At 57.0% G+C, this 24,330-nt stretch overlaps 1 protein-coding gene across 6 annotated transcripts in view; it reads left to right on the forward strand.

The window, feature by feature from the left end:
- The window catches only part of PACS2 (phosphofurin acidic cluster sorting protein 2), an 83,767-nt gene that overhangs the window by 48,020 nt on the left and 11,417 nt on the right, over window positions 1-24,330 (forward strand). Inside the window, exons 5-19 of one of the 6 annotated variants that reach the window (XM_074394390.1) lie at window positions 5,492-5,654; window positions 5,889-5,962; window positions 6,283-6,363; window positions 7,696-7,755; window positions 14,798-14,955; window positions 16,892-16,982; window positions 17,255-17,329; window positions 18,042-18,187; window positions 18,973-19,117; window positions 19,535-19,639; window positions 19,865-19,971; window positions 20,393-20,547; window positions 21,186-21,296; window positions 21,718-21,826; window positions 22,487-22,519. In XM_074394390.1, the coding sequence (XP_074250491.1) occupies window positions 5,492-5,654; window positions 5,889-5,962; window positions 6,283-6,363; window positions 7,696-7,755; window positions 14,798-14,955; window positions 16,892-16,982; window positions 17,255-17,329; window positions 18,042-18,187; window positions 18,973-19,117; window positions 19,535-19,639; window positions 19,865-19,971; window positions 20,393-20,547; window positions 21,186-21,296; window positions 21,718-21,826; window positions 22,487-22,519 (1,613 nt within the window). The remainder of the gene's footprint in view (window positions 1-5,491; window positions 5,655-5,888; window positions 5,963-6,282; window positions 6,364-7,695; window positions 7,756-14,797; window positions 14,956-16,891; window positions 16,983-17,254; window positions 17,330-18,041; window positions 18,188-18,972; window positions 19,118-19,534; window positions 19,640-19,864; window positions 19,972-20,392; window positions 20,548-21,185; window positions 21,297-21,717; window positions 21,827-22,486; window positions 22,520-24,330) is intronic. The other 5 variants (XM_074394391.1, XM_074394392.1, XM_039462781.2 and 2 more) reach the window with 5 other exon arrangements.

Raw genomic sequence — 24,330 nt, forward strand, 5'->3', positions numbered from 1 at the left:
AGCGACCTTCCCCCAGGGTACAGCAGCCACATTGCCTGCTGCCTGAAAACCCAGCCTCTGTTCTTGGCTCTTGGAAGAAAGGCCCCGCCCCTTGACTTAGTCCCTCCCCCTGCACCGTTGGCTTCCAAAGCCGAGGTCTCTGCCTGCCCCTGGCTCTTCCCTCCACTGGCTCCTCCAGGCCCTCAGGGTGTCCCTCCACCTTCCACAGGCACCTGGTCCCAGAACCTTGCTGAGCCCTCGCCTGTGTCTCTGAGCACCGGGTTGTTCACATGCTCACTGTGTCCTGCCACCTTTGGGGTCCCCACCTGTGGGCGCTGCAGTGTGCTGAGAGTGAGCACGGGAGATTGCAGGGGCAGGACAGACGGGCACAGACTGTCTGAGGGCACAGACGGGCAGGTGGAGGGGCAGGGGCTCTCACCGGGTGGCTCAGGCAGCTGTGCCGTGGGGGCTCGCTGGCTCCAAGGCTGCACACCTGAGGCGGGGGTGCGGGCATGGATGTCACCATAGGGACTGTTGTGAGAGTAGGGTGTCGGGTGGCTGTGCTGTGCATTTGAGAGGAGTGCTCAGCTGGAGGAAAGGGTCCCGGAGTGCACAATGCCGGATGGTGCAGGCCGCTAGGTGGAGCTGGAGGCCACAGCTGGGAGTGTGGTGGGAACGGATACTGGGGGTACCTGCCCAGGACCTCCGGGCTGCGGGGCGAGCAGGAGGTGACGGCTGTGGGGACACAGGGGTTACCTCCTTTCAAATGAGTGCATACGCAGGGGGTGGAAGGGGCTGGGAGCAGCCTGGGCCTCTGCCACACCCTAGCTCTGCCCCCACTGGGCGCTTGTTCCCAGTGAGCTGAGACCCAGAGCCCAGCCTCTCCAGCCCTTACTCCAGGGTGACCCAGAATAGGGGCTGGACCCTATTTGTGCCATGAGCTGGATGCTGGTGTGGGGTGGCTTGGGTCTGCAGGTTGACCAGGAGTTCTGGCTGAGAGCATCAGGAGTGACCAGCCACATCCTCAGGGCCTGCTTGGTGTAGGGCTGAGGGCCCCACAGGGTCGTGGGGTGAGCTTTATGCTGTGCTGAGGCACAGGATCCGAGAAATAAAGAGACAGGACACAGAAGTACAAGGAAAATGCAGCTGGGCTCGGGGGGCCACGCCACCTATAAGCAGAGTCAGGTGAGTCCCCGAATGTCCAGAAGCATGAGTATTTATTGTGTACAGGGTGGGGGGCAGGGCAGTGAGTGAAATCATCTTTAAGGATGATAGGGTTGTGAGCAATAAAACATAGGGTCCACCTCCATTAGGTCACCTAGGCCAGGAGGTGGACAGTGCGCAGCAAGGGGCCTGTTCCCATGAAGGCAAGGGCTGCGTGCAGTAAGGGGTCCGCCCCCATTAGGTCACCAAGGCATGGAGGTGGGCCGTGTGCAGTGAAGAGGGTGCAGTGTGCAGTACTTCTATCTGTGGGCAAACTACTTCTAGGAAGATTTATGGGAGGATGCTTTAAGTCACATAGCGGTGACAGAGCTGTCAGGGTTACCGTCACCTTCTGGCAGCTTCCAATGGGTTCTATGGGAAGATGCTTTTCAAGCAGCACATTAGCAAGAGCTGACAAAGTTCACAGTCACCAAGGTGGATTGCCGTTCTGAGGGCAGCCTTCCACAAGAACTGGAGCAAGGTCTTACAACTCCTTTATCAGGAGGAGTAGCTCTCGCCCCAAGCCTGCCATACAGCGGGTATCTTTACGACACTGAACGCTGCCGCCTGGGCCATGGATTCTTGTCCTGGTGTAACTGTTTTCCCTTAAATCATGCTCTGTACTGTGTCTGCTCCAGACATTCCTCCGACTATAAGCAGGTTATGCTTATATATGTATAGCTGTTTATCCCTTAATTCATCCTCTGAACTATGTCTGCTCCAGACATTCCTCCGATTATAAGCTGCTTATCCCTTAATTCATGCTCTGTACTGTGTCCACTCTAGGCATTCCTCTGACTATGAACTAAGATATAATTATAGGTATATATGTAGGGAAATATTCTTTAGGTGCTCATACTATCAACTATTATATGATTATATAGAGAGGATTATATAAAGGGATTCTTCAAGCCCTATTTCTATAAACTAATATATGATTATGTAAAGGATTATATAAAAGGAAATAGCTGAGTAGTAACACTATAAAGTGAGATATTCCTCAAGTCCTAACTGTGCCAGGGTTCTGCTTAGCTCTCATTCCTCAGTGCCAATGTGAGGGGTTACCCACAAAAATATTCATCCAGTCGTGCTGTAAGCAGACATGCTGTCATCCAGGCTTTATTGTTCCATTTTTGGAACACAGGCAGTTGATGTTGCGTGATTCTTAAGGGCCCTAGGATTTGGAGAAAGGTAAATGAGCACTGGCTTCAACTTCAAGTCACCAGCTGCCTTCACTCCTAACAAGAGAGGCAGCCTGTCCTTTGAAGCGCTGGAGCCAGGCACTGACTTCTCCCCTGTAGCTATGAAAGTCCTCGCTGGCCTCTTCTTCCAATGGAAGGCTGCTGCTTCTGTGTGGAAAGGCTGGCGTTCAGCGTGGCCACCTTTGTCGGCGATCTGAGCTGGATCTTCCAGAGAACTCGCCGCGGATTCTCCGTCCACGCTTGCTGCTTCCCTTCGCATTTCTGTGTTATGGAGATGGTCTACTTTACTGAAAGCCCGTGAACCACCTTCTGTTAGCCCCGGCCTTCTTCTGCAGCCTTCTCACCTCTCTCAGCCTTCACCCAAGTGAAGGGAGTCAGGGCCTTGCTCTGGATGAGGCTTTGGCTGAGGGGAGGGTTGTGTCTGGTTTGATCTTCCCTCCCAGCCAGTCACTCTCTCACCATATCCACACTGCTTTGCCGATTCTCACTCATGTGTTCACTGGAGCAGCACTTTTCCTTTCCTTCTGGAACTTTCTCTTGGCATTCGCTGCGTGGCGATTTAGTTCAAGAGGCCTTGCTTTCACCCAGTCTTGGCTTGGACATGGCTTCCTCACTAAGCTCAGTCATTTCTAGGTTTTCATTGAAAGAGATGTGCAACCCTTCCTTTCACTTGAACACTGGGATCGTCGTAGAGTTATCAATTGGCCTAATTTCGATATTGTTGTGTCTCGGAATAGAGAGGCCCGAGGAGAGCCAGAGACACAGGGAATGGCGGGCTGAGCGGTCAGAACGCACACATCTGTCGATCAAGTTCCATGTCTCGTGGCTGCTGTGCGTGGTGACCCAGAGCAACTGCGGCAGTCACGTCGCTGCTCACTGCCCGCAGATCACCGTACAGATAATGTAACTGTGAAGAAGTGTGAAATATTGGGAGAGTAACTGAAATGTGACGCAGAGACACAGTGAGCTCTTGCTCTCGGGAGAATGGCACCGGCAGACTCGCTTGATGCAGGGCTGCCAAAAGCCTTCACTGTAAAGAGCCAAAGCAAAGTGCATAAAGAAGGCACCGTAGAGCGAGGCCCGCAGCCTTCGCGTGCAGTGGGTGGCACCACCTTCCCCGCGGCTTGTATGCTGTGATGTTTGCAAGACAATGTGGTCTCACCATGCGTGTCTCAGAAGCTATCTCTCATTACATGGTGCGTGACTATTTGTTTTTGCAAAATTTTTATTATACTATTTATACAATTAAGTTTGACATCCTGGCCGGGCATGGTGGCTTACACCTGTAATCCCACCACTGTGGGAGGCCAAGATGGGCAGATCACAAGGTCAGGAGTTCGAGACCATCCTGGCTAACACAGTGAAACCCTGTCTTTACTAAAAATACAAAAAATTAGCCAGGTGTGGTGGCATGCACCTGTAATCCCTGCTACTTGGGAGGCTGAGGTGGGAGAATCGCTTAAAGCCAGGAAGTGGATGTTGCAGTAATCCGAGATTGTGCCACTGCACTCCATCCTGGTAACAGAGCGAGACTCTGTGTTCAAACAAACAAACAAAAATAACAACAAAAACAAGTGTGACATCCTGATCAATTTTCTTTTTTTTCTTTTTGAGACCGGTCTCACTTTGTCACCCAGGCTGGAGTGCAGTGCTGCGATCTCAACCCTTGGGGCCAAGCAGTCCTCCCACCACAGTCTCCAAGTAGCTGGGACTACAGGCGCACGCCACCATGCCTGGATAACTTTTTATATTTTTTGTAGAGACAGGGTTTCACCATATTGCCCAGGCTTGTCTCAAACTCCTGAGCTCAAGCTATCTACCTGCCTCTACCTTCCAAAGTGTTAGGATTACAGGTGTAAGCCGTTGTGCCCAGCCTCAGTTTTCCATGTCACTAAAATCTATTTGAAAAGGGAATTGAGAGGAGCCTGTCAGGGTCAGGGGCGGAGGGAGCTGGGCCCTCGGGCCACCCTCCTTGGTGAGGCAGCTCCGGCCCTTTGCTGTGGGTCGCTGAACATCCACAGAGCATCTGCTGGACTAACCTGGGAGGATGGTCTCAGGGTCAGCAGGGGCAGAAGTGGGAATGGCCACAGTCCAGGACAGTGACCTGCTGGCTGGTATTACCCCAGGGGAGTGCCCAGCTCAGGGGTGGCCGGCCCCTTGCCAGGAGGACACATGCCCCAAGGAGCACCGCCAGGAGGAAAGGAATGCGCAGCCCGGAGCCTGGGGGCCTGGGGCTTCCAGGGCCTGTGGAAATGAAAGCAGTGCTCGCACAAAGTTTCGACTAACAGGCTGAGGGGAGCGGGGGCTACTCAGCAACCCCCACCCCAGCCGTCGGCAAGGATCCCGGCAAAAGAGGCCCCGTTCTTTTCTGCCTTCCTGCCTGAAGGAGGGAAGTGAGCAGGGTTTTCTTGGGAGAAAAAGGGCCCGGACCTCTCTGACCCCATGGAGGTGGGTGTGAGCAGGTGGAGTGGGGCCTAAGCCCCACCCAGTTCCTCCAGGAGCCCGGCCCCGCAGCCCCTCCCCACTGAGCTTATTTTATTGGGATGCCCAGCAAGGGCTCAGCCTTTCTGAACATGGTCTCTGGCATCGGCTCCTGTGAGTTGGGCGGCCTCCTTGGTCCCCCCCAGACGCCAGTCCCTGGACATTGGCTCCTGTTGGGTGATCGTCACACACACTGGTTTGCTGCTGCTGAGGTCTTGGGTGGGTGGACAGGTAGGATCTGCCTGGGCAGCTTTGCATGGACAGCAGGCATGCCTGGGCCCAGGAGCGCTGTGGACACTCCCCTCTGTCCATCTCAGTCGCTCATGGCCACACCTGGCACTGGCTCCCCAGCATAGCCCGGTGCCCTCTCCTCGTGGCCCGTTCGTGAGAGCTCCCACGTGTCCCTGCTGTCTGTCACCTGGCTCCTGTGTCCTATTCTCAGATCCATCCCCCGCTCCCCAGTGGCCACGTTTCCTGTCCACCGGATGCCCCCTGCCCTGTGGCTCCCCTGCTGAGGGCCCCCCTTGCTGTCACTGAGAGCCCTTCAGAAACCCTAGCCCACTCACCAGGGCACCGGAGCTCCTTCCCGTCATGGAGCTTTCTAGAACCGTTGCCCTGGCCTGCAGGTGATGCAGCACCCATCAGAGGGCGGCCAGGTGCTGAGCCTCTGCAGCAGCATCAAGGAGGCCCCCGTCAAGGCGGCCGAGATCTGGATCGCCTCCCTGTCCAGCCAGCCCATCGACCACGAGGACAGCGCTATGCAGGCCGGCCCCAAGGCCAAGTCCACGGGTGAGTGCGGCTCCACTCCTGCCCCGGCTGTGGGGAGGCCGTTGCTGGCCACAGCACATTGGGCAGCAGAATGTGCAGCCTGGCCAAAGGAGGGGGTGTCCAGAGCCTCTCTGTCTTGCGCGGATTCACCTCCTCGCTGCCCCGACTCTGTCCAAGGAAGCCTGGGGGTGGTCACCACCTGGTTTCACAGATGGCATCTCACAGCACTCTCCTTTCTGTCTGCCCATTCCACAGATAACTACTCGGAGGAGGAGTACGAGAGCTTCTCCTCCGAGCAGGAGGCCAGCGACGACGCCGTGCAGGGGCAGGTGACCTGGCGCCGGGGCTCCTCGCCCTCTCCCAGCTCACATCGGGTGTCCTGGGGTCTGTGGGGTCCTCACCAGCTGTCACCAGGGTCTTGTGAGGTGGGCAGGGGTGGGCGAGCCACAAGCCCGGCCCCGGGTTGGCCGCCCACCTCTCATCTTCCGACCCCAGGGGCTGGAGTTTATACGCAGGTGGCTCTGAGGGCCTTGGGACGCAGGTTGGTTCTCAGTGATGGGCCCCTCCCACCGCCCACACTGAGGCTGGCAGGGACCTCCTGGCGCCATGCAGGCCTCCACGGCCTCAGCCACTGTGTGTGTCTCTGCAGGACTTGGATGAGGATGACTTTGATGTGGGGAAGCCTAAGAAGCAGCGGAGATCGATTGTAAGAACGACGTCCATGACCAGGGTGGGTGGAGACTAGCTTTATGAATGTTGGGGAGGGCGGGGGCGGGGAGGACCCCGGGAGCCTGGGCGTGGTGGGGATGTGGGCATGGTGGGGGTGTGGGTGTGGGAAGTGAAATCTTACCCCGGGTCATAGCAGCATGTCCTGTGGCGGACCCCCTGGCTGCTAGTCCCCTGCGGGGTGCCGCTGTCTCCCACACCTTGCCACATCTCCTGGCTCCAGCCTCATGTCGCCACCAGGATCGGGGCGCTGAACGAGGCCGAGAGGCTGCCTGGCTGCCAGGCTCACTCCATGTGTGGAGCCCCAGGGATGCTATCCTCCCCTCTGGCCCGTCAGGCACCCACGTACACCTGAGTGTGCTGGTTCCCCTGTTTTTGTTTGGGATCTGGCCTACCTGGCACCACAGTCCCCAGGAGCTTGGTGAGGCTGTTGGGCATTTTTTCCCTGAGGAAAGCTTGGGCAGCTCTTTTCTCAGAGGCCATACCCAGCACTGGCACAGAGGGTCCAGCCCCTGGTGCCTGGAGTCCCTTAGAGAGTGCACAGCGCTGGGAGGCCAGCACAGGCAGCTGGGAACCCTGTGCCTGGTGCTAACAAGGGACGTGGCACAACCCAGCCACTGTCTACCACCGACTCCTCTGGCAGTGTTCAAGGGGGGCCGTGGGCAGACAGTGCTGGGGATGGGGGAGCTGCTCCCGAAGTGGCGAAGCTGTGTCTTTCTGGCCTGGAGAGCAGTCCCCCACTGGGCAGCCCCCTGCTGGGCAGAGCACCAGTTTGAGCCTGCACTCCAGGGCCCCCCTGGACCCACCTGCTGTAGGGAGGGAGGGCGTAGGCTGCCTTTGTAGGATTGGCCCCTGAGAGGGTGGATAAGGCTCCCACTCGCCCAGTGGCTGGAGCTGAGGCTCTGTAGCCCAGGGTGGCACGAGGCGCCCACAGGGCTCCCCTTCGAGCATGTGCCACCCCAGGCTCGCCCACCTGCCCACCCCACATGGGTGCCCGGCACCTGCCTTCTGGAGTTGGCCAGGGCCTCTCCTCGGGGGGATGCCGAGGGAAGGGCCCCGCGAGCCTGCGAAGGGCTGCGGAGGCTTCTGGAAGAATCATGGAGTCCGTACACACCTCCCCAGGACCCCCTTGGCCAGGTCTGGAACTGTCAGACCTCAGGTCTGTTGGGACGCTTCTGGGAGCCACGTGCAAATCCACTGCTGGTGCTGAGGCCTTCCTGCCTCCCACTGCAGGCCCGGGTGGCCTCCCTGCGGCCTTCCTGTGGCCTTCCTGTGGCCTGAGGAAGTGGCTCCAGCTCAGGTCTGTGGGTCTGACTCTGCGTTGCTTATCTTGCAGCAACAAAACTTCAAGCAGAAGGTGGTGGCACTGCTTCGGAGGTTCAAGGTGTCCGACGAGGTGAGTGCGCTCTGCTCGCAGCCCCCGCCCACAGCAGCCTGGTTGGGAGGAGGCCTCTGGAGCCTGCTCCAGGTCACTCGCTGGGTCTCTGCCGAAGTACACGTTGTGAACACACTGGAAGTTGGGAAGTCATCTTCAGGCGGCTGTAACCATTAGTTTGTGTGATTGTTTTTTTATAAATAGACTTTGTTTTTTAGAGCAGTTTTAGGTTTATAGCAAAATTGAGCAAAAAGTAGAGTTTCCATGGACCCTTCCTGCCTGACAGCCCCCAGCTGTTGACATTCCATGGGTTTCTCATATTCATCTTGTAGCTTTTCTCTAATCTCTGAATTTTCTACAGTGAACTTGCAAAATTTGTATACTGAAGAAAACAAACAAACAAACAAACAAAAAAACACAGCTGGGCCTAGTGGCTCATGCCTGTAATCCCAGTACTTTGGGAGGCCAAGGAGGGCAGATCACTTGAGCCCAGGAGTTTGAGACCAGCCTGGGCAACATAGCGAAACCCCATCTCTACAATAAAATACAAAAATTAGCTGTGGGTGGTGGCGTACACCTGTAGTCCCAGCTACTTGGGAGGGAACCTGGTAGGTCAAGGCTGCAGTGAGCCGAGATCAAGCCACAGCACTTCAGACTGGACAACAGAGCGAGACCCTGTCTCAAAACAAACAAACAAACAAACAAACAAAACACCCAACCTCGGCTCACTTCAACCTCTACCTCCCAGGTTCAACGGGGTTTCATCATGTTGGCCAGGCTGGTCTTGAGCTCCTGACCTCAAGCCATCATCCACCTGCCTCAGCCTCCCAAAGTGCGAGGATTATAGGCGTTAGCCACTGCACCCCGCTTTTGTTGTTTCTTTAATGTCAGAAGAAAATGGTGCCTGGGTTCAGGACCCACAGTGGAGAGGGCGTTTAAACGTTTCGGCCCTGGAGCAGTGTTGTCACCCACCGTCCTAACAGCACGCTGCCTGTAGATGGCACCGTGTCCTCACTCTAGGGATGCGGGATGCTCAGGCGGCTCCAGGTGCATGTGCTGAAGCAGGTGCTTGTGGCCCGCGGGCAGGCAGTGTTTCTGCGAACACTGTAGCATCACCACCTGGCTGCAGGGGAAGGATAGCCCCGCCACTGGGGTGGTCATCAGGCCCCTGTGTCTTGGTTTGCATCTTGGATTGGAACGTACCCAAGTCCAGCTGAAGGTGGCACTTAGCGAAGTCGGCTCCCTGGCCCAGGGCTCCCTTGAGCCCTGCTGAGCGCCTGTGGGTTCAGGGGTGGCTGCTGTTGGTTGAGTCTTGACCATGGGGTTCTGCACTCACCTGAGCAACTAAGCTGAGTCCCAGAATGCATTTCACTTACACAGATGATGGTTCTGAGATTCACAACCCAAATCGTGAAACGACGGGCCAGTGCCGCAGACACTGTTCCGGAAGAGGACATCGTTTTCACAGGAATAATTGCACAGTAAAATTCACACAGGTCAACACTGCTTTAACGGAGCGATGGGGTCTCTTATTTCCACCCATCACTCCCTTTCCTGCAAAGACCAGACCATCCCCACCGCAGCTCTGAACCTGTGTCTCGGTTCCCTGCCCAGGACTCCTCAGCAACCCTCAGGGGCAGGAGAGGTACACTGAGGGGAGGTCACCTGCCTGGGTTACAGCTCTCTGAGATTGTTCATGCCGCTATAACAAAATACCTTTGTCCGGGAAATGTATAAACAACCAGAATGTATCGCTCACAGCTCTGGAGGCCCCAAGTACAAGATGAAGGTGCCAGTAGAGCTGGTGTCAGAGGCCGCCTCCCAGAGACACACCTTCTGTGTCTAGAGCTGGTGTCTGAGGCCGCCCCCCAGAGACACACCTTCTGTGTCTAGAGCTGGTGTCTGAGGCCGCCCCCCAGAGACGCACCTTCTGTGTCTAGAGCTGGTGTCAGAGGCCGCCCCCCAGAGAGGCACCTTCTGTGTCTAGAGCTGGTGTCAGAGGCTGCCTCCCAGAGACGCACCTTCTGTGTCTAGAGCTGGTGTCTGAGGCCACCTCCCAGAGAGGCACCTTCTGTGTCCCTGTGTGGTGGGGGGGCTGACAAGTTCCCTAAGCCTCCCTTGCCAGGGCCTGAGCCCATTCCGCAGGGCAGAGCTCTCAAACCCCCGACTACCCACCAAAGACCCCACCTCCTAATTCTAGCACCTTGGTGGTCAGGTTTCAGCTCAGGAATTTTGGGGGCAAAAACATTCACAGCCCCCAGGCTGATCCCAGAGTACCCACATCCAGGCTGCCCTGTTCCCAGGTGCCACATGGTGTGTCTGGTGAGGAGGAAAGCAGGGCTCTCCTCGGGACCCGTCCTGTGAGGATGAACCGGAGTAAAGTCTGTTCCCTGCAGCCCTCAGCTTCAGGTCACAATGAAAGCTTCCGCTAAGGGCTACTTTCTGTATTTTTCCCTGTAAAAGGTGGCATACCTGGATAGTCAGTTGATTTTCAACAAGGGTGCCAAGTTTATCGGAGAAAATATCTTTTCACAGAAAAACTGAGGCTTGACAGTAGACACCATGTGCAGAATTCAGCTTGACTGGATCGTTTTCCTCAGTGTAGAAGCCTAAAACGTAAACTGTATAGATTTTAACCCTTAAAACACATAAACTTAAATCCTGTAAAGTTCCAGAAAAACACACGGGAAAAATATTTGTGAGCTTGAATTTTTTTTTTTTTTTTTTTAAATAAAGATGGGGTTTCACCACGATGGCCAGGCTGGTCTTGAACTCCTGGCCTCAGGTGATCCACCCACCTCAGCCTCCCAAAGTGCTAGGATTACAGGCGTGAGCCACCACGCCCGGCCTGTGAACTTGAATTAAGCAAAGATTTGTTACAACTCAAAAAACATGTACATAAAAACTTGGTACATTGGACTTTATGAAAAATAATAACTGTGAAATAAGCCCCCAGACACAAAGGACAAATACTGCATACAGCCATGTAGATGAGGGCCCCAGACCTGGCAAATTCATAGAGGCAGAAAGGAGAGCGAACAGAGGGTACCAGGGGAGGAGGGCGGGGAGTTAGCCTTCCATGGAGGCAGAGTTGCTATTTGGGAAGCTGAAAACAGTTCTCGAGTTGGGCAGTGGTGATAGCTGCAAGAGTGTGAATGCACTAATGCCACTGAACAAAACAGAACCAATTGTGAATACCGTGTTTTTTATATTTTAACACAAAAAAGCAGAAATTTGCTTTCTAAAAGAAACTGTTAAAAGAATGAAAAGACAAGTTGACAGAAAATAATTGCAAATCACATGCCTGGTAAAGATTTGTATCCGATAAATATATTAAAAACTCTCAAGACCCAGTAAGAAAAGCAACCTGATTTTTAAAATGAGTAAGACTTGCCGGGCGCGGTGGCTCAAGCCTGTAATCCCAGCACTTTGGGAGGCTGAGGCGGGTGGATCACGAGGTCAAGAGATCGAGACCATCCTGGTCAACATGGTGAAACCCTGTCTTTACTAAAGATACAAAAAATTAGCTGGGCATGGTGGCACGTGCCTGTAATCCCAGCTACTCAGGAGGCTGAGGCACGAGAATTGCTTGAACCCAGGAGGCAGAGGTTGCGGTGAGCCGAGATCGCGCCATTGCACTCCAGCCTGGGTAACAAGATCGAAACTCCGTCTCAAAAAATAAATAAATAAAAATAAAATAAAATAAAATGAGTAAGACTCATACAGTGAAACTGTGAACCATTTTTTAAAGAAAGAAGATACAAAGAAGTGGAAAGATGTCATATGTTCACAGATTGGAAAACTTGGTCTTGTTAAGGTGGCAGTACTCCCTAAATTGATGTACAGATTCAACACAATGCCTATCAGATTACCAGCTGTGTTTTTGTAGAAATTGACCAGCCAAAATTTATATGCGAATGCAAGGGGCGCAGAGGAGACAGAATAGTCTTGAAGAATGAAGATTTACACTTCTGAATTTCAAAACCTACTGCAAAACCACAGTAGTACTCCAGACTGCGTGGGGCTGGCCCAGGGGCGGCATGGAGAGAGGCCATTGTCCAGAAGTGAACCCTTCCATTTGTGAGCAAGTGACGGACAGACACCAAGGATGTCAGGATAGCCACAGGGGAAGAACAGGCTTCACAAAAGGGTGCTGAGACCACTGGATATCCACATGCAAAGAGGGAATTTCAGCCAGCTGTGGTGGCTCACACCTGTGATCTCGGTACTCTGGGAGGCTGAGGCAGGCAGATTGCATGAGTCCACATAGTGAAACCCTATCTCTACTAAAAATACAAAAAATTGGCTGGGCATGGTGGTATGTCCCTGTAATTCCAACTCAGAAGGCTGATGTGGGAGAATCAGCTGAGCCCGTGAGGTGAAAGCTGCAGTGAGCTGAGATCACACCATTGTACTCCAGCCTGAGCAACCAGAGTGAGACCCTGTCTTAAAATAAAAAACGAAAAAAGCAAAAAAAAATTTGGACCCCTGCCTCACACCATATTCAATAATTAACTTGAAGTGGATTGGCTGAGTGCAGTGGCTCATGCCTGTAATCCCAGAACTTTGGGTGGCCAAGGAGGGCAGATCACTTGAGGTCAGGAGTTTTGAGACCAGCCTGGCCAACATGGTGAAACCCCATCTCTACTAAAAATACAAAAAAAATAGCCAGGCGTGGTGGTGGGTGCCTATAGTCACAGCTACCCAGGAGACTGAGGTGGGAGAATCACTTGGACCCGGGAGGCAGAGTTTGCAGTGAGCCGAGATCACACCATTGCACTCCAGCCTGGGCAACAGAGCGAGATTCCATCTCAAAAAAATAGAACAAAAACTTTAAATGGATCAAAGATCTCCAGATGTGAGCTAGGATTATAAAACTTTTAGAAGAAAATGGACCAATCTTACGACCTTGGATTAGGCAGCAGTTTCTTAGCTATGACACCAAAAGCAGGAGTGACAGAAGGTAAGTTTTTCTGCATTGCAGCAACATGTTACACGTTTGTGCTCCAAACAGTGCCATCAAGAAAGCAAAATAGTAGGACAGAAGAATGTTTCTTGCAAATCATATATATGCTGAGGGGCTTGAATCCAGAACACATAAAGAATGCTTATAACTGAAAAATAAAAATACAACCCAGTTAAAAGCTGAATTGTCCATTGCTTTGAGAATGATACAGTCTCAGGTTCCACGGAGCTGGGGGCCCCCACTCCTGCCCTGACTCACTGCGGTTCACTTGGGCTGAAAAGTTGACCAGGAGGCCGCCTCGTGGCCATGGCTTTTAAAGGACACCCTGAAGCCGGTGGGTGATTCCTTGAATTAGAATTACCCTGACCAGCTGCAGTATAATCCCTGGAGGTGTGTGCTGGCTTATAAGAGGCATGGAGGAAAAGAATCTCAAAGCGAAAGGACCAGTTCTGATCCCTGCCAAGACTTTGGGAATTACTAAAACTGCTTTGTGGTGAGGGTTCTCAGACAGGGATCACTTCCAGATGAGAATCCACAGGTGGCTCGTTGACCTGCCTGGTCCTTCTGGGATTGTAAGACCAATTCCTCTGTTAGAATTGAGCTGCTAGCTGTGGTTGACATCACCATTGAAGATGCTTGAGCCAACTATTTTAATAAAGTGATTATGACTTGTCAGAGAACCAGGTGAGGTGGCTCACACCTGTAATCCCAGCACTTTGGGAGGCTGACATGGGAGGATCACTTGAGCCCAGGAGGTCAAGGCTGCAGTGAACTATGATTGTGCTACTGCACTCTAACCTGGGCAGCAAAGCAAGATCCTTTCTCAAAAGAAAACAACAGTGAATTGTCCAATTAAAAAATGGGCAAGGATCTTTCTGAAGAGATTTCTTCAAAGAAGACATACAAGTAGACAGTAAGTACATAATCATTATCACTGATCATTAGGGAAATGTAAACTAAACCACAATGAGACACCACTTGATCCCCACTAGGATGGCTGGAACAAATGGAATGCAACAGGTTGAGGTGTCACAGCTGGAACCCGCACAGTGCTGGGGGAATGTAAGATGGCAGGGCAACCTCAGGAAGCAGCTGCCAGACATCCAGCACCCTGTTCTTCAGTGTTGACTTCGGGGAGGTGAACACAGATGCACGGACCCACGCAGATGTTCACAGCAGTGTTGTCTGTGATGGCCAAACAGCCATCAGCTGGTGATCTGTTAGACTGGGGTCCATCGACTCGGTGGTGTGGCGCGCTGCAGAATCATCAGAGGAGGTTTATGAAGGAAAGGTTTAGTTGACTCACAGTTCAGCACAGCTGGGAGGCCTCAGGAAGCTTCCAATCATGGCAGAAGGTGAAGCAGGCACCTTCTTCACTTCACGGGGCAGCAAGTCAGAGTGCGTTCCAGAAGGGGAAATGCCAGACTCTTATACAAGCATCAGATCACTCTTATCCTGAGAGCAGCGTGGAAGAAACCCCCCCCACCATGATCCAGTTACCTCCACCTGTCCCACCCTTGGAACATGGGGCTTGTAGGGATTACAATTCAAGGTGAGATTTAGGTGGGGATGCAGAGGAACATGAAGTGTGCCACACTGGGTGAATGAAGCCCACCCCAGAGCTGCCAGCCACGTGACTCCTCTTAGGTAGCACTCGGGAAGGGGCAGGACATCCAGGGACAGTGATATCCGTAGTGTGGGAAAGAGGCAGGGGACACACTAGGGGAGGGCAGAGGGGAGGCCCCTGGGTGTGGGGAACACGCTGTATCTTGGTTGTGGTGCTGGCTGCACAGTGGCCCACCCCGTCAGAGCTCACCTCCCTGCACTCAGGCCCTCCGTGCATCCTGATGGCCTGGATGACCGGACCAGCCCAGGCGAGGTGGAGGAATGCTACACATACCCAGTGCCTGGGGACGCGGGGTCCTCGGTGCTCACCCTGAGCCCTAAGACAGAAGCTGGACTACAGCTGTGCTGAGCAGAGGGGTTTGGTGGCCGAGCACCCACCTCCTATTGCTCCTGTAGACACTGGGGTCTTGGGCACCCCCAAGGGGGCAGCATGGCCCACCTGGCCCTCATGCTCGCTTGGCACCCCGGCAGGTCCTGGACTCAGAGCAGGACCCTGCGGAGCACATCCCCGAGGCGGAGGAGGACCTCGACCTCCTGTATGACACACTGGACATGGAGCACCCCAGCGACAGTGGCCCCGACATGGAGGATGATGACAGTGTCCTCAGCACCCCCAAGCCAAAGCTGCGGTGAGCCCCAAGGGGTGGGGCGGGGTGGGGTGGGGACAGCCATTTCAGATGCTGCAGCCATTCTGCAGCCACTCTGGCAGACCCATGTCCAGCCCGGGGGGCGTGATGGGCAGGGCCAGCTGCTTCGAAGCCTGGGAAGGCTCTGATGGCCAGACCAGTAGGGTGGGCCTGCAGGAGGGGTGTGCAGCTGCCTGGCAGGCCTAGGTCATGGCTGCACTGAGCCAGACAGCTCTCCTGTCACAGGCCAGGCCAGGGGCTGCAAGCTCTGGGCTGGGGAGGACTTGGGGGCCCCCAGGGTGCCGGCTGGGCATGGCGTGCCACCTGTTGTAGGGGATCAGTCGTTGGATACCCTGGGAACTGTAGAGGACTTCTGCCCACTCAGGTGGGGTGTGGGGCCCCCATGCTGGCTGCTCCTCCCTGAGGAGGAGGAGGCAGAGCCAGGTGGAGCTGGGCGGCAGGTGTCTGTGGTGGGTGGGAGGAGGGGCCTGGCTGGGGCCCGGCCTGAGCAGGAGGGAGATTCGGAGCATCCCTGCACATGGGTCTCGGCGAGGAGGCAAGCATGCCAGGCAGAAGGCATGTGCCAGCATCTGGGCAGCTGCTGAGGAGCCAGAGACCCCAGTTGGAGATGAGAAGCTTGGGACATTATTTATGCTTCTTTAACCTGAGCAGCATGAAGAAGTAGACACAGGCGGGGCAGCCTTGCTGTGTGTTGGAGGCGAGGCCCTGCTTAGCCCTGCAGCATGGAGCAGCCTCCCATCTCGCCTGACATTGCCCGGTGGGCCCAGCCCCACCTGCTGCCGCTTTAGTCACCAGCAGCCACCATAACAAGTGACCGCGGATGTGGCCATTAAAAACAGCCTCTGTTCCTCCTGTTCTGGAGTCGCCATCCCGAGGCTGTGGCTTCATTTTTTGCCAGGGTCTTGCTGAGCTCGGGTGGAGGTATCGGCCGCTGCCCTGATTGGGCGTCTGAGGTCACGCGGCAGCCTGGCATGGTTGGTGGAGTTGGGCTCGGTACGGCTGCGGGACTGGGGTCTGGCTGCCCTGCCGCCTGGTGCCCCACGGTCATTCTTGCCTCTGGCAGCTGTCCTCAGACTTTAGCCTAGGGTCCCCCATCCACCTTCGGAGCTAGCAAGGCCCGATCAAGTCCCCTCACACTTCAGGTCTCCCTGGCCTTCTGGCCTCACCTCTCCTTCCTGCAGCTGGAGAAAGCCCTCTGCCTTTAACGGCCCATGTGATTCCTTAGGCGATACCCATGTAGCCCAGATCGTCTCCCATCTTAAGCTCCGTGGCGTTGGCCTGTCTGCAGAGCCCTGGCCAGCTTGCGTTCATAGTTTGGGGAGGGGCGTGCGCTCTTGGGGCCATGCTGTTGATGGTCGCACACAGCAGCAAGCAGTTTCCATGTGGCTTTGTTGCCCAGCATGGAGCACCAGATACTGCATAAGTCCTGTCTGGTTTTTGGTTTTGTTTTGTTTTTGAAACTGGGTCTTGCTCCATCACCCAGGCTAGAGTGTAGCTGTGCAGTCACAGCTCACTGCAGCCTCAGCTGCCTGTGCCCAAGCGATTCTCCCACTTCAGCCTCCTGAGTAGCTGGGGCCGATGGTGTGTGCACCACACCCAGCTAATTTTTATATTTTTTGTAGAGACAGGGTCTTCCTTGCCTGGAGCTAAGGCTGAGTTTCAGGGATGTTTGTTTCCTGCAGCTGATATCAGGGTGCGTGGAGGAGCCAGGAAGGGGCCAGGCACTGCCAGCCCCAGAATCATCCTCCCCATGCCCCGTGTGAGCGGATGTGCACTGACACGGGCTCTTCTCTGGACCCAGCTCTGCTCTGCTGTTGGATTCTCCGGTCTCTTTCTCCAGGTGTGGTGGGAGAGCCGTGCTTTAGTGCAGGAAGGATTCTGGGAATTAACATGTCCCCACCCCTGTTCCCTGAGCCAGGCCATACTTTGAAGGACTGTCGCACTCGAGCTCACAGACAGAGATCGGGAGTATCCACAGCACCCGCAGCCACAAGGAGCCCCCGAGCCCGGTGAGTGGGGTGGACTGTGGCCTGACGGCTGTGGCGTGGCCCAAATCTCCCAGCATGACCTGGGCCCAGGGCCCTGTCCAACTGTCCTGGAGCCACTTTGCACCCACTGCCCAGGATCCAGCGTCCCCCGAGCCTTGGCATTCCCAGCCGAGGAGTCAGGCGCCCCAGCATTCCCAGCCCGGAAGCCTACCCCAGCCCCAGCATTCCCAGCCCAGGATTCTGCCCCTTGGCCCCTGCAAGTGAGCAAAACCGATCACATATCCTCCCTACAGGCTGACGCACCTGAGAAGACACGGTCCCTGGGAGGCAGGCAGCCAAGCGACAGTGTCTCTGACACGGTGGCCCTTGTAAGCAGGCTGGGGCCGCACCCACCCATCCGCACACCGGGCATGCCAACACTGCATTTAAGGGTCTGACCCGGAGGGGCGGGCCCCACACATAGGTCTCACGTCACACCTGGTGTGCAGAGGTGGGGTCAGCCTTCAGGAGTGGCCAGGCCACCGGATGGTCAGAGTATCCCAAAATCCACTCCGCCTTCAGGGTCAGGGTGTCCCGGACACACCCCACCTTCAGGGTCAGGGCGCCCCGGACTCACCCCACCTTCAGGGTCAGGGCGCCCCGGACTCACTCCACCTTCAGGGTCAGGGCGCCCTGGACTCACCCCACCTTCAGGGTCAGGGCACCTGGACTCACCTTACCCTCAGGTGAATGACTGCACAGCCCCTGCTGCACTGTTGCTGTGCTGTTGCCCACAGGCACCCAGGGATGCCTGGTTCCCTCCTGCCGCGTTGCGTGGGGTCTTTTCAGTTAGGGAGTCCTGGGCCCAGGGCAGGTCAGGTCCTGGGAGGTTGGGTGCTGGTTGTCCTCATGGCCTGGATGGAAGCCCCATGGTTGGAGCTGAGCTCAGCCAGGTTCCCTGGGCAGCACGTGGCCAGGTCCACATGTAGGAGCCACAGCCTAGAGAAGCCTAAACCCTCACTCGAGCCAGAGGCCACACAGCTGGAGAGGGCCCAGCACTGGTTGGGTTTCCACGGGAGGCTCCAGGCTGTGTCTGCTCAGCAGGGAACGCCAGGCCCAAGGGCACAGCCTGGACAGCCTGAGGACAGCCCTGAGGCTGAGGCCTCCACCCTGGACGTGTTCACAGAGAGGCTGCCACCCAGCGGGAGGATCACCAAGACAGAGTCCCTGGTCATCCCCTCCACCAGGTGACGGGGGCTGCATGCTGTTGGGTGGGCCGGCGATGCAGCCATCGGGGAGGGGCCTTTGGGGGCATCCGTCAGGAGGGGTTCCTGTCAGTCCAGCCTGATAGGCCCCCTCAGACATAGACAGCAGGTTCCGAGCCCTGTCCCTCTTCATAAAAAGGAGAAGGGAACCTGCAGCCTCAGATTCTACCCTACCTGCTCAAGGGCTGGGGCTGGGCATGTCTGCCCTCCTGCAGGTGCCCCCCTACCCCACAGCCCCCTGAGCAGCCCCCGCCACAGCCAAAAGACATACATCCACCAGCTTGATTCTGTCAGGGTCTCAGTTCATGTTTCTGTGACATTTGGGACTTTTTCCAAAGCAGGGAGTCTGGGCACTGGCATTTACCTGGTGGCAGCACCTGGGGGCCTGTGCCCAGGCTCTGGAGCCGGTTACCCTGGCAGCCTCCATGCCCTACACTGTCCTGCCCCTGGCTCTGCCCAGCTCCTGGCCTGGGCAGGGAGGGTGAGCCCAGTCCTCACGGTGACTCCAGGGCTCCCAGCTTGTCTCACAGCCTCACAGGCAGAGCTGCATAGGGTCCCCACGAGGTCACAGTCTCACTTGTACTCAGCTGCTGCTGTGGCCCTCCCAGGACCGGTGGCCTCTCTCAGGCCCGTGGCCCCCCGGCCATCAGTCGGCCCTGTGCTCATCTTTCCCTGTCCTCAACACGATGTGTAGGCCACTGCAGGCCTGCCCCAGCCCCTGCCCCTGTTGCTGCTACAGCCACTTACCCTGTCCTGGTCCCCAACAGGTCCGAGGGGAAGCAGACTGGCCGACGGGGCCGGAGCACATCCCTGAAGGAGCGGCAGCCAGCACGACCCCAGAATGAGCGGGCCAACAGCCTGGACAACGAGCGCTGCCCTGACTCCCGGAGCCAGCTACAGGTGCAGGTGCAGGTGGGGTGGAGGGAGTGGCCCGCGTGGGAGGCAGGGCTCGTGTGGTCACCATGGCACCAACCAGGCCAGGGCGAAAAGAGAAGCACGGAGCCAAGGGTGCCAGGCCATAGAGCATTCGGGGCTTTGGAGGGCACCTGCTACACGGCAGGGTGGGTGGGTCCTGAGTTGGTTTGTCAGGAAGGCCGTGTGGGCCCCAGGGTAAGTTCTAGTTCTCCTGCTGCCCACCCTGGCCCAGGGCAGCCTCATTGCTTGGCCAGTTTGGCCCAGGGGTGGTCTCCAAGATGGCCAGCTCTCTTCCTGCTGCTGAGCCTCTGTGGCTGCAGGGGTAGCAGAGGCACTGTGGGCACCAGGGCTGGGGCGGTGGGGACGGGCACTGTGCTGCTCTTCTGGGTATGGACAGGCCTCTTGTGCCTCCAGATCCCGAGGAAGACTGTATATGACCAGCTCAACCACATCCTCGTCTCTGATGACCAGCTTCCCGAAAACATCATCCTCGTCAACACCTCCGACTGGCAGGGGCAGGTGGGGTGCGGTCTCACGGAATGGAGGGCTGGGGCGTAGGACAGAGGAGAGGGGGCTCCTGTGCCCGCCCCCCACCCCTGGCACACCCAGGTGCTGGAGCTGGTGGCTGTGGTTTGCCTGGCCAGGCCTGAGGTCTCTGGAGCCCCTGAGAGCTTTGTGTGAGGGTTGGGTGCTGGGTGGTCTGGGAGGCCGTGCCGAAGTCAGCGGCTGCCCATCCTCCGCCAGTTCCTCTCCGATGTCCTGCAGAGGCACACGCTCCCTGTGGTGTGCACGTGCTCTCCTGCAGACGTCCAGGCGGCCTTCAGCACCATCGTCTCGCGGATACAGAGATAGTGAGTTGGGCTCCACCCTGTGCTCACTGTCCAAGTACCCCTCGGGGTTGCTGCACCCCAGCCTCTGCCCCTCACTCCAGGGCTGGGCTGTGGCTGGTGTCCACGGGGCCTGACCCACAGGCTCCTTGGAGCCTGGCCTCCCCTCATGGCGGGTGGGAGCAGCAGCCTGGTGGGTGTCCGGTCACACTGGAGGGGTGACCACCTGGCTCATCCTGGGAAACGTGGGCCGAGGCCATGATTATGTGGCCCTCAGCCTGGGCAGTTTCGGGCATGTGGCGTCCTGGGTCTGGGCAGCACCAGGGTGGCTGTGGCATGAGCGGCCAGCGGCATGGGGCCCCCAGGCTCACACGGGCATCCTTGGATGGAGGACGGCTCCCTGAGGCGTCTGTCCCCTCCCGTCCCACCTGCCTCTGGATCGCAGCTGCAACTGCAATTCCCAGCCCCCGACACCTGTGAAGATCGCTGTGGCGGGAGCGCAGCATTACCTCAGTGCCATCCTGCGGCTCTTCGTGGAGCAGCTGTCCCACAAGACCCCCGACTGGCTCGGCTACATGCGCTTCCTGGTCATCCCGCTGGGTGAGCGCCGCGTCCGCCTGGGCCTTTGTTGTTTTAAATGTCTGAGACAGTAACGCTGTAAATTTTAATTACACACGAGATAACTTGATCACCCTAAAACAGCCATTTGGGTCAAGGTAAAGCCGCCGCCCTCTGAAGGGGCCGAGCCGGGCGCCCCCTCAGTCCATCGCTGTGATAACTCAGCCGGTTTCCATTTCCAAAGTCACAAATGCAAAGCAGGGCTGGTTATTAATCCTCTCCGCTTGTCCAGGTCCTGTGTCACAGAACTCCATGACTTCTTTAGGTCCATACAATGTGTCTTACTATAAAACCTATCTAGCCTGAACCTGTGACCAGCCACAAGGCCTGGAGGCGGTGCCGCTCCTGTGTGGCCCTCGCGATGCCGACACCACAGCCCTGAGCCAGCCAAGGCCTCTGAACGGTCATATGGGCCCTGCTGGGCCTTCATCACTGGCACTTAGGGCTGTGGGGCCTCAGCTCAGGGCTATAGCTCCTTCAGCTCAGGGTCAGCGGCAGGAAAGTAGGCTTGTCTGGAAGGCAGCAGAGCAGGCCCAGGGTCAGGTGGGTCTTGGGCCATGGTGGGAGCCTTGTAGCCCCAAGTCCCCCATGGTGACACCGGCCCCACCCCTGGCATACAGGGTCCCACCCCGTGGCCAGGTACCTGGGCTCCGTGGACTACCGCTACAACAACTTCTTCCAGGACCTGGCCTGGAGAGACTTGTTCAACAAGCTGGAGGCCCAGAGTGCAGGTGAGGCCTGGATGCGCCCACAGCCCCATGCTGCTGTGGGAGGAAGGGGCCCTGGTCTCCCCAGATGCCGTGCCCAGGAGGCCCTGCACCTGCTCACACTCAGCCTCAAGGAAGAGGTCATGACAGGGCCTACTGGGGCCTTGGCCAGGACGCCTCCTCTCCCCTGAGCCTTAGAGTGTTGGGAGCCATGGGACCTCTCTGGGAAGAGGCAAGTGCAGCCCTTCAGGTCTTGCCACACTTGCCCTGGTACCACCTTGAGGGTAGAGGACCAGGGCCCCTCAGCTGCAGCCAGCGAGCCCTGCTGCACTTCGGGGTGTGGGGGGCCTGGGTGGGGCAGCAGGGACAGCCAGCTCAGCCCTGCTTGGAACCCCACGTGGCGCCAGCCCAACCTCCCTGCTTCCTCCCCCTCCTCCCCCTGCAGTACAGGACACGCCGGACATCGTGTCACGTATCACCCAGTATATCGCAGGCGCCAACTGTGCCCACCAGCTCCCCATTGCAGAGGCCATGCTGACCTACAAGCAGAAGAGGTAAGGAGGTGGGCCCGGGCACCATGCCACAGGCTCCCGCCAGCCACCAACCCTCCACGGGCCTCCCCACCTGCTGCTGGGCTCGGCCTGGTGGCCACAGAGCCCTGCACTAGGCGTAGACCAGACCCTGGGTCAGCCAGGCAGCTCCGGGGCCTCCCTGACCACAGGCAGTTCCCCGCACCCCAGGTCCCTCGTCATAAGCGCCATGTTTCCACCACTTCTGCGCACCTTGAATCCCCAAGTGATGAGAAGTTGACAGGATGGATGGCTGTCATGGGGCCAGGGTGGCAGTGGCCCAGCCCCTCCAACCTGGGCACCTGTTCCTTCCACAGCCTGAGTTTCCTGGGATGGGAACTGAGGGGCCCCGGGGGTGAGTGATCAGCTCACATCCTCACCTGCCCAGAACAGGACGGTGCTCAGGAGCTGCAGGCTGAAAGCCCTGCGGGAGACCCGTCTGTCCCGCCTGTGCCTCCTCCCTGCACATCTGGCACCAGCTGTCCTCACCTTTTCCTAGACTACCTGGGAGACAGCCAGTTGCAAAGTACAGAGTCAGCACCCATGGGCTCTCTCACGCAGGAGACCAAGCAAGGCCATCCCCGGAGGGCTCCTGAGGGCTTAGTAACATGTCTGTGTTTTCTCTTTTGATGGCTTTCTGAAAAGGAAAAAGCATTTTCATTTTGACTTTACCCTAAGGTATGGCTCTCTGGGTCTGCCTCCTGCCCTGTCTGTCACCAGGCTGGTCTTTAGGGCTTGTTTAGCAGTCACCGTCAGCATCACCCTGCCGTCTTCTGTCTGGGCTGGGAGTCAGGCCCTGAGGGTCGCCAGGATGGGGGAGGGGAGGCAGCCCCGTGGGAGTCACTTTGCACTGCCGTGGACCCTTTTCCTTCGTCCAGCCTCATACTGGGTCAGGAGAGTAGTACACCGGCCTCCAGTCCCCAGGCCAGGCCCTTGTGCTGGGACTGCACCCCAGAGTCCTGAAGTCTGCAGGTCAGCCAGCCAGGCCTTTCCTTCCCTCTGTTTTGACCCTGGGTTTTGGTTTAAAAAGTGGCCAGGTTTAGGCTGGGCGCATGGTGGCTCATGCCTATAATCCCAGTACTTTGGGAAGCTGAGGAGGGTGGATAACTTGAGGTCAGGAGTTCGAGACCAGCCTGGCCAACATGGTGAAACCCCATCTCTACAGAAATACAAAAGATTTAGCCAGGCATCGTGGTGCATGCCTGTAATCCCAGCTACTCAGGAGGCTGAGTCAGGAGAATCACTTGAACTCAGGAGGCGGAGGTTGCAGTGAGCCAAGATCACGCCACTGCACTCCAGCCTGGTGACAAGCGAGACTCCATCTCAAAAAAGAAAAAAGTGGCCAGGTTTAGCCCCTCATTGTTTTAAACTAAGAGCAAGTGGCTGATGTGGACCCCAGGGTCACATGGGCCAGGCCGTGCCCCAGGCCCTTCCCATTTGTGAACTTGGCAGCAGCCTGGCAGGGACACTGGTGCTCCCTACACGTGGGTACGCCGAGGCCAGCAGTTAAGGAGCTAGCCTGGTGACATGGCAACCAGCAGCCGTGCCTCGGGCCACCTGCACGCTGCAGAGCCTGGCTCCCAGGGCCTCTGAAGCACCCAGAGCCAGCAGAGAGGGGATTCCTCCATCTCCTGTGGCTTACCTAGAGATATGGTCAAACTACCAAGACCTCCAAATGGGGGTAAAGAACTTTTGTGCTGAGACAGCTCCACCCCCTAAACCCTTTCATGTTGAGAGCCAAGTCCCAGGCACCCCCAGAGCTGCCCTTTCAGACAAAGCCACCCATTTTCCTTGGCCAGGTGTATCCTGCGGCGGGGGGCCCTGCTGGTCCTCCCATGGGGCTCGTTCTCTGCCCAGTCTTCTGCCTGTGTGAGGTCATTTGCTGGCCTAGGAAACCTGTCCCCACCCCCACCCCCAGTACAGGGTAGCTGGGTTACTGGGGCCCCCTTGCTGGAAACACTGCAGGCCTAGGAGCTGCTCGAAGTGGGCAGCCTGGGACCACCCTCAGCTGCAGGGCTGGGCATCCTACGTCTTATCCTGCTAAACAAGCCTTTGCAGGTGAAAGACCAGCCATGGGGCCTCCCTGCTGACCCCGGTGGCCTGCGCCCTTGCCCCTGGCTGTGGCACGAAGTCTGCAGCATGCTCTGGTTGCCCGGGCCGCCACAGGCCATGGACGCAGCTTCTTGTCTGTCCCAGATCAGCTCTTCCGAGCAGCAAGCCAGGGCCTTAGGAGACCCTAACACCTGCTCCCACCCTGTGCCTCCTGCCCCTGCCTCCGCGTCACAGGGGTGACACTGGCTGCCTGGGTGGGGCGGGCTGGAGCCCTGGAAGGAACCCAGTGAAGGCACTGAGTGTCTTATCTGCTCTCTGTACCCAGAGGAGGGTCAGTCGGGAGGCCAGGAGAGGTCAGGCAGCGGCATAGCCTTGTGGCTGCGACCTATGCAGAGTCCTCTCCAGCCAGGCTCCCCGTGAGAGCCCCTCAGGAAGTA

The sequence above is a fragment of the Saimiri boliviensis genome, chromosome 2 (genome assembly GCF_048565385.1).
Source record: "Saimiri boliviensis isolate mSaiBol1 chromosome 2, mSaiBol1.pri, whole genome shotgun sequence".
Classification (NCBI taxonomy): domain Eukaryota; kingdom Metazoa; phylum Chordata; class Mammalia; order Primates; family Cebidae; genus Saimiri; species Saimiri boliviensis.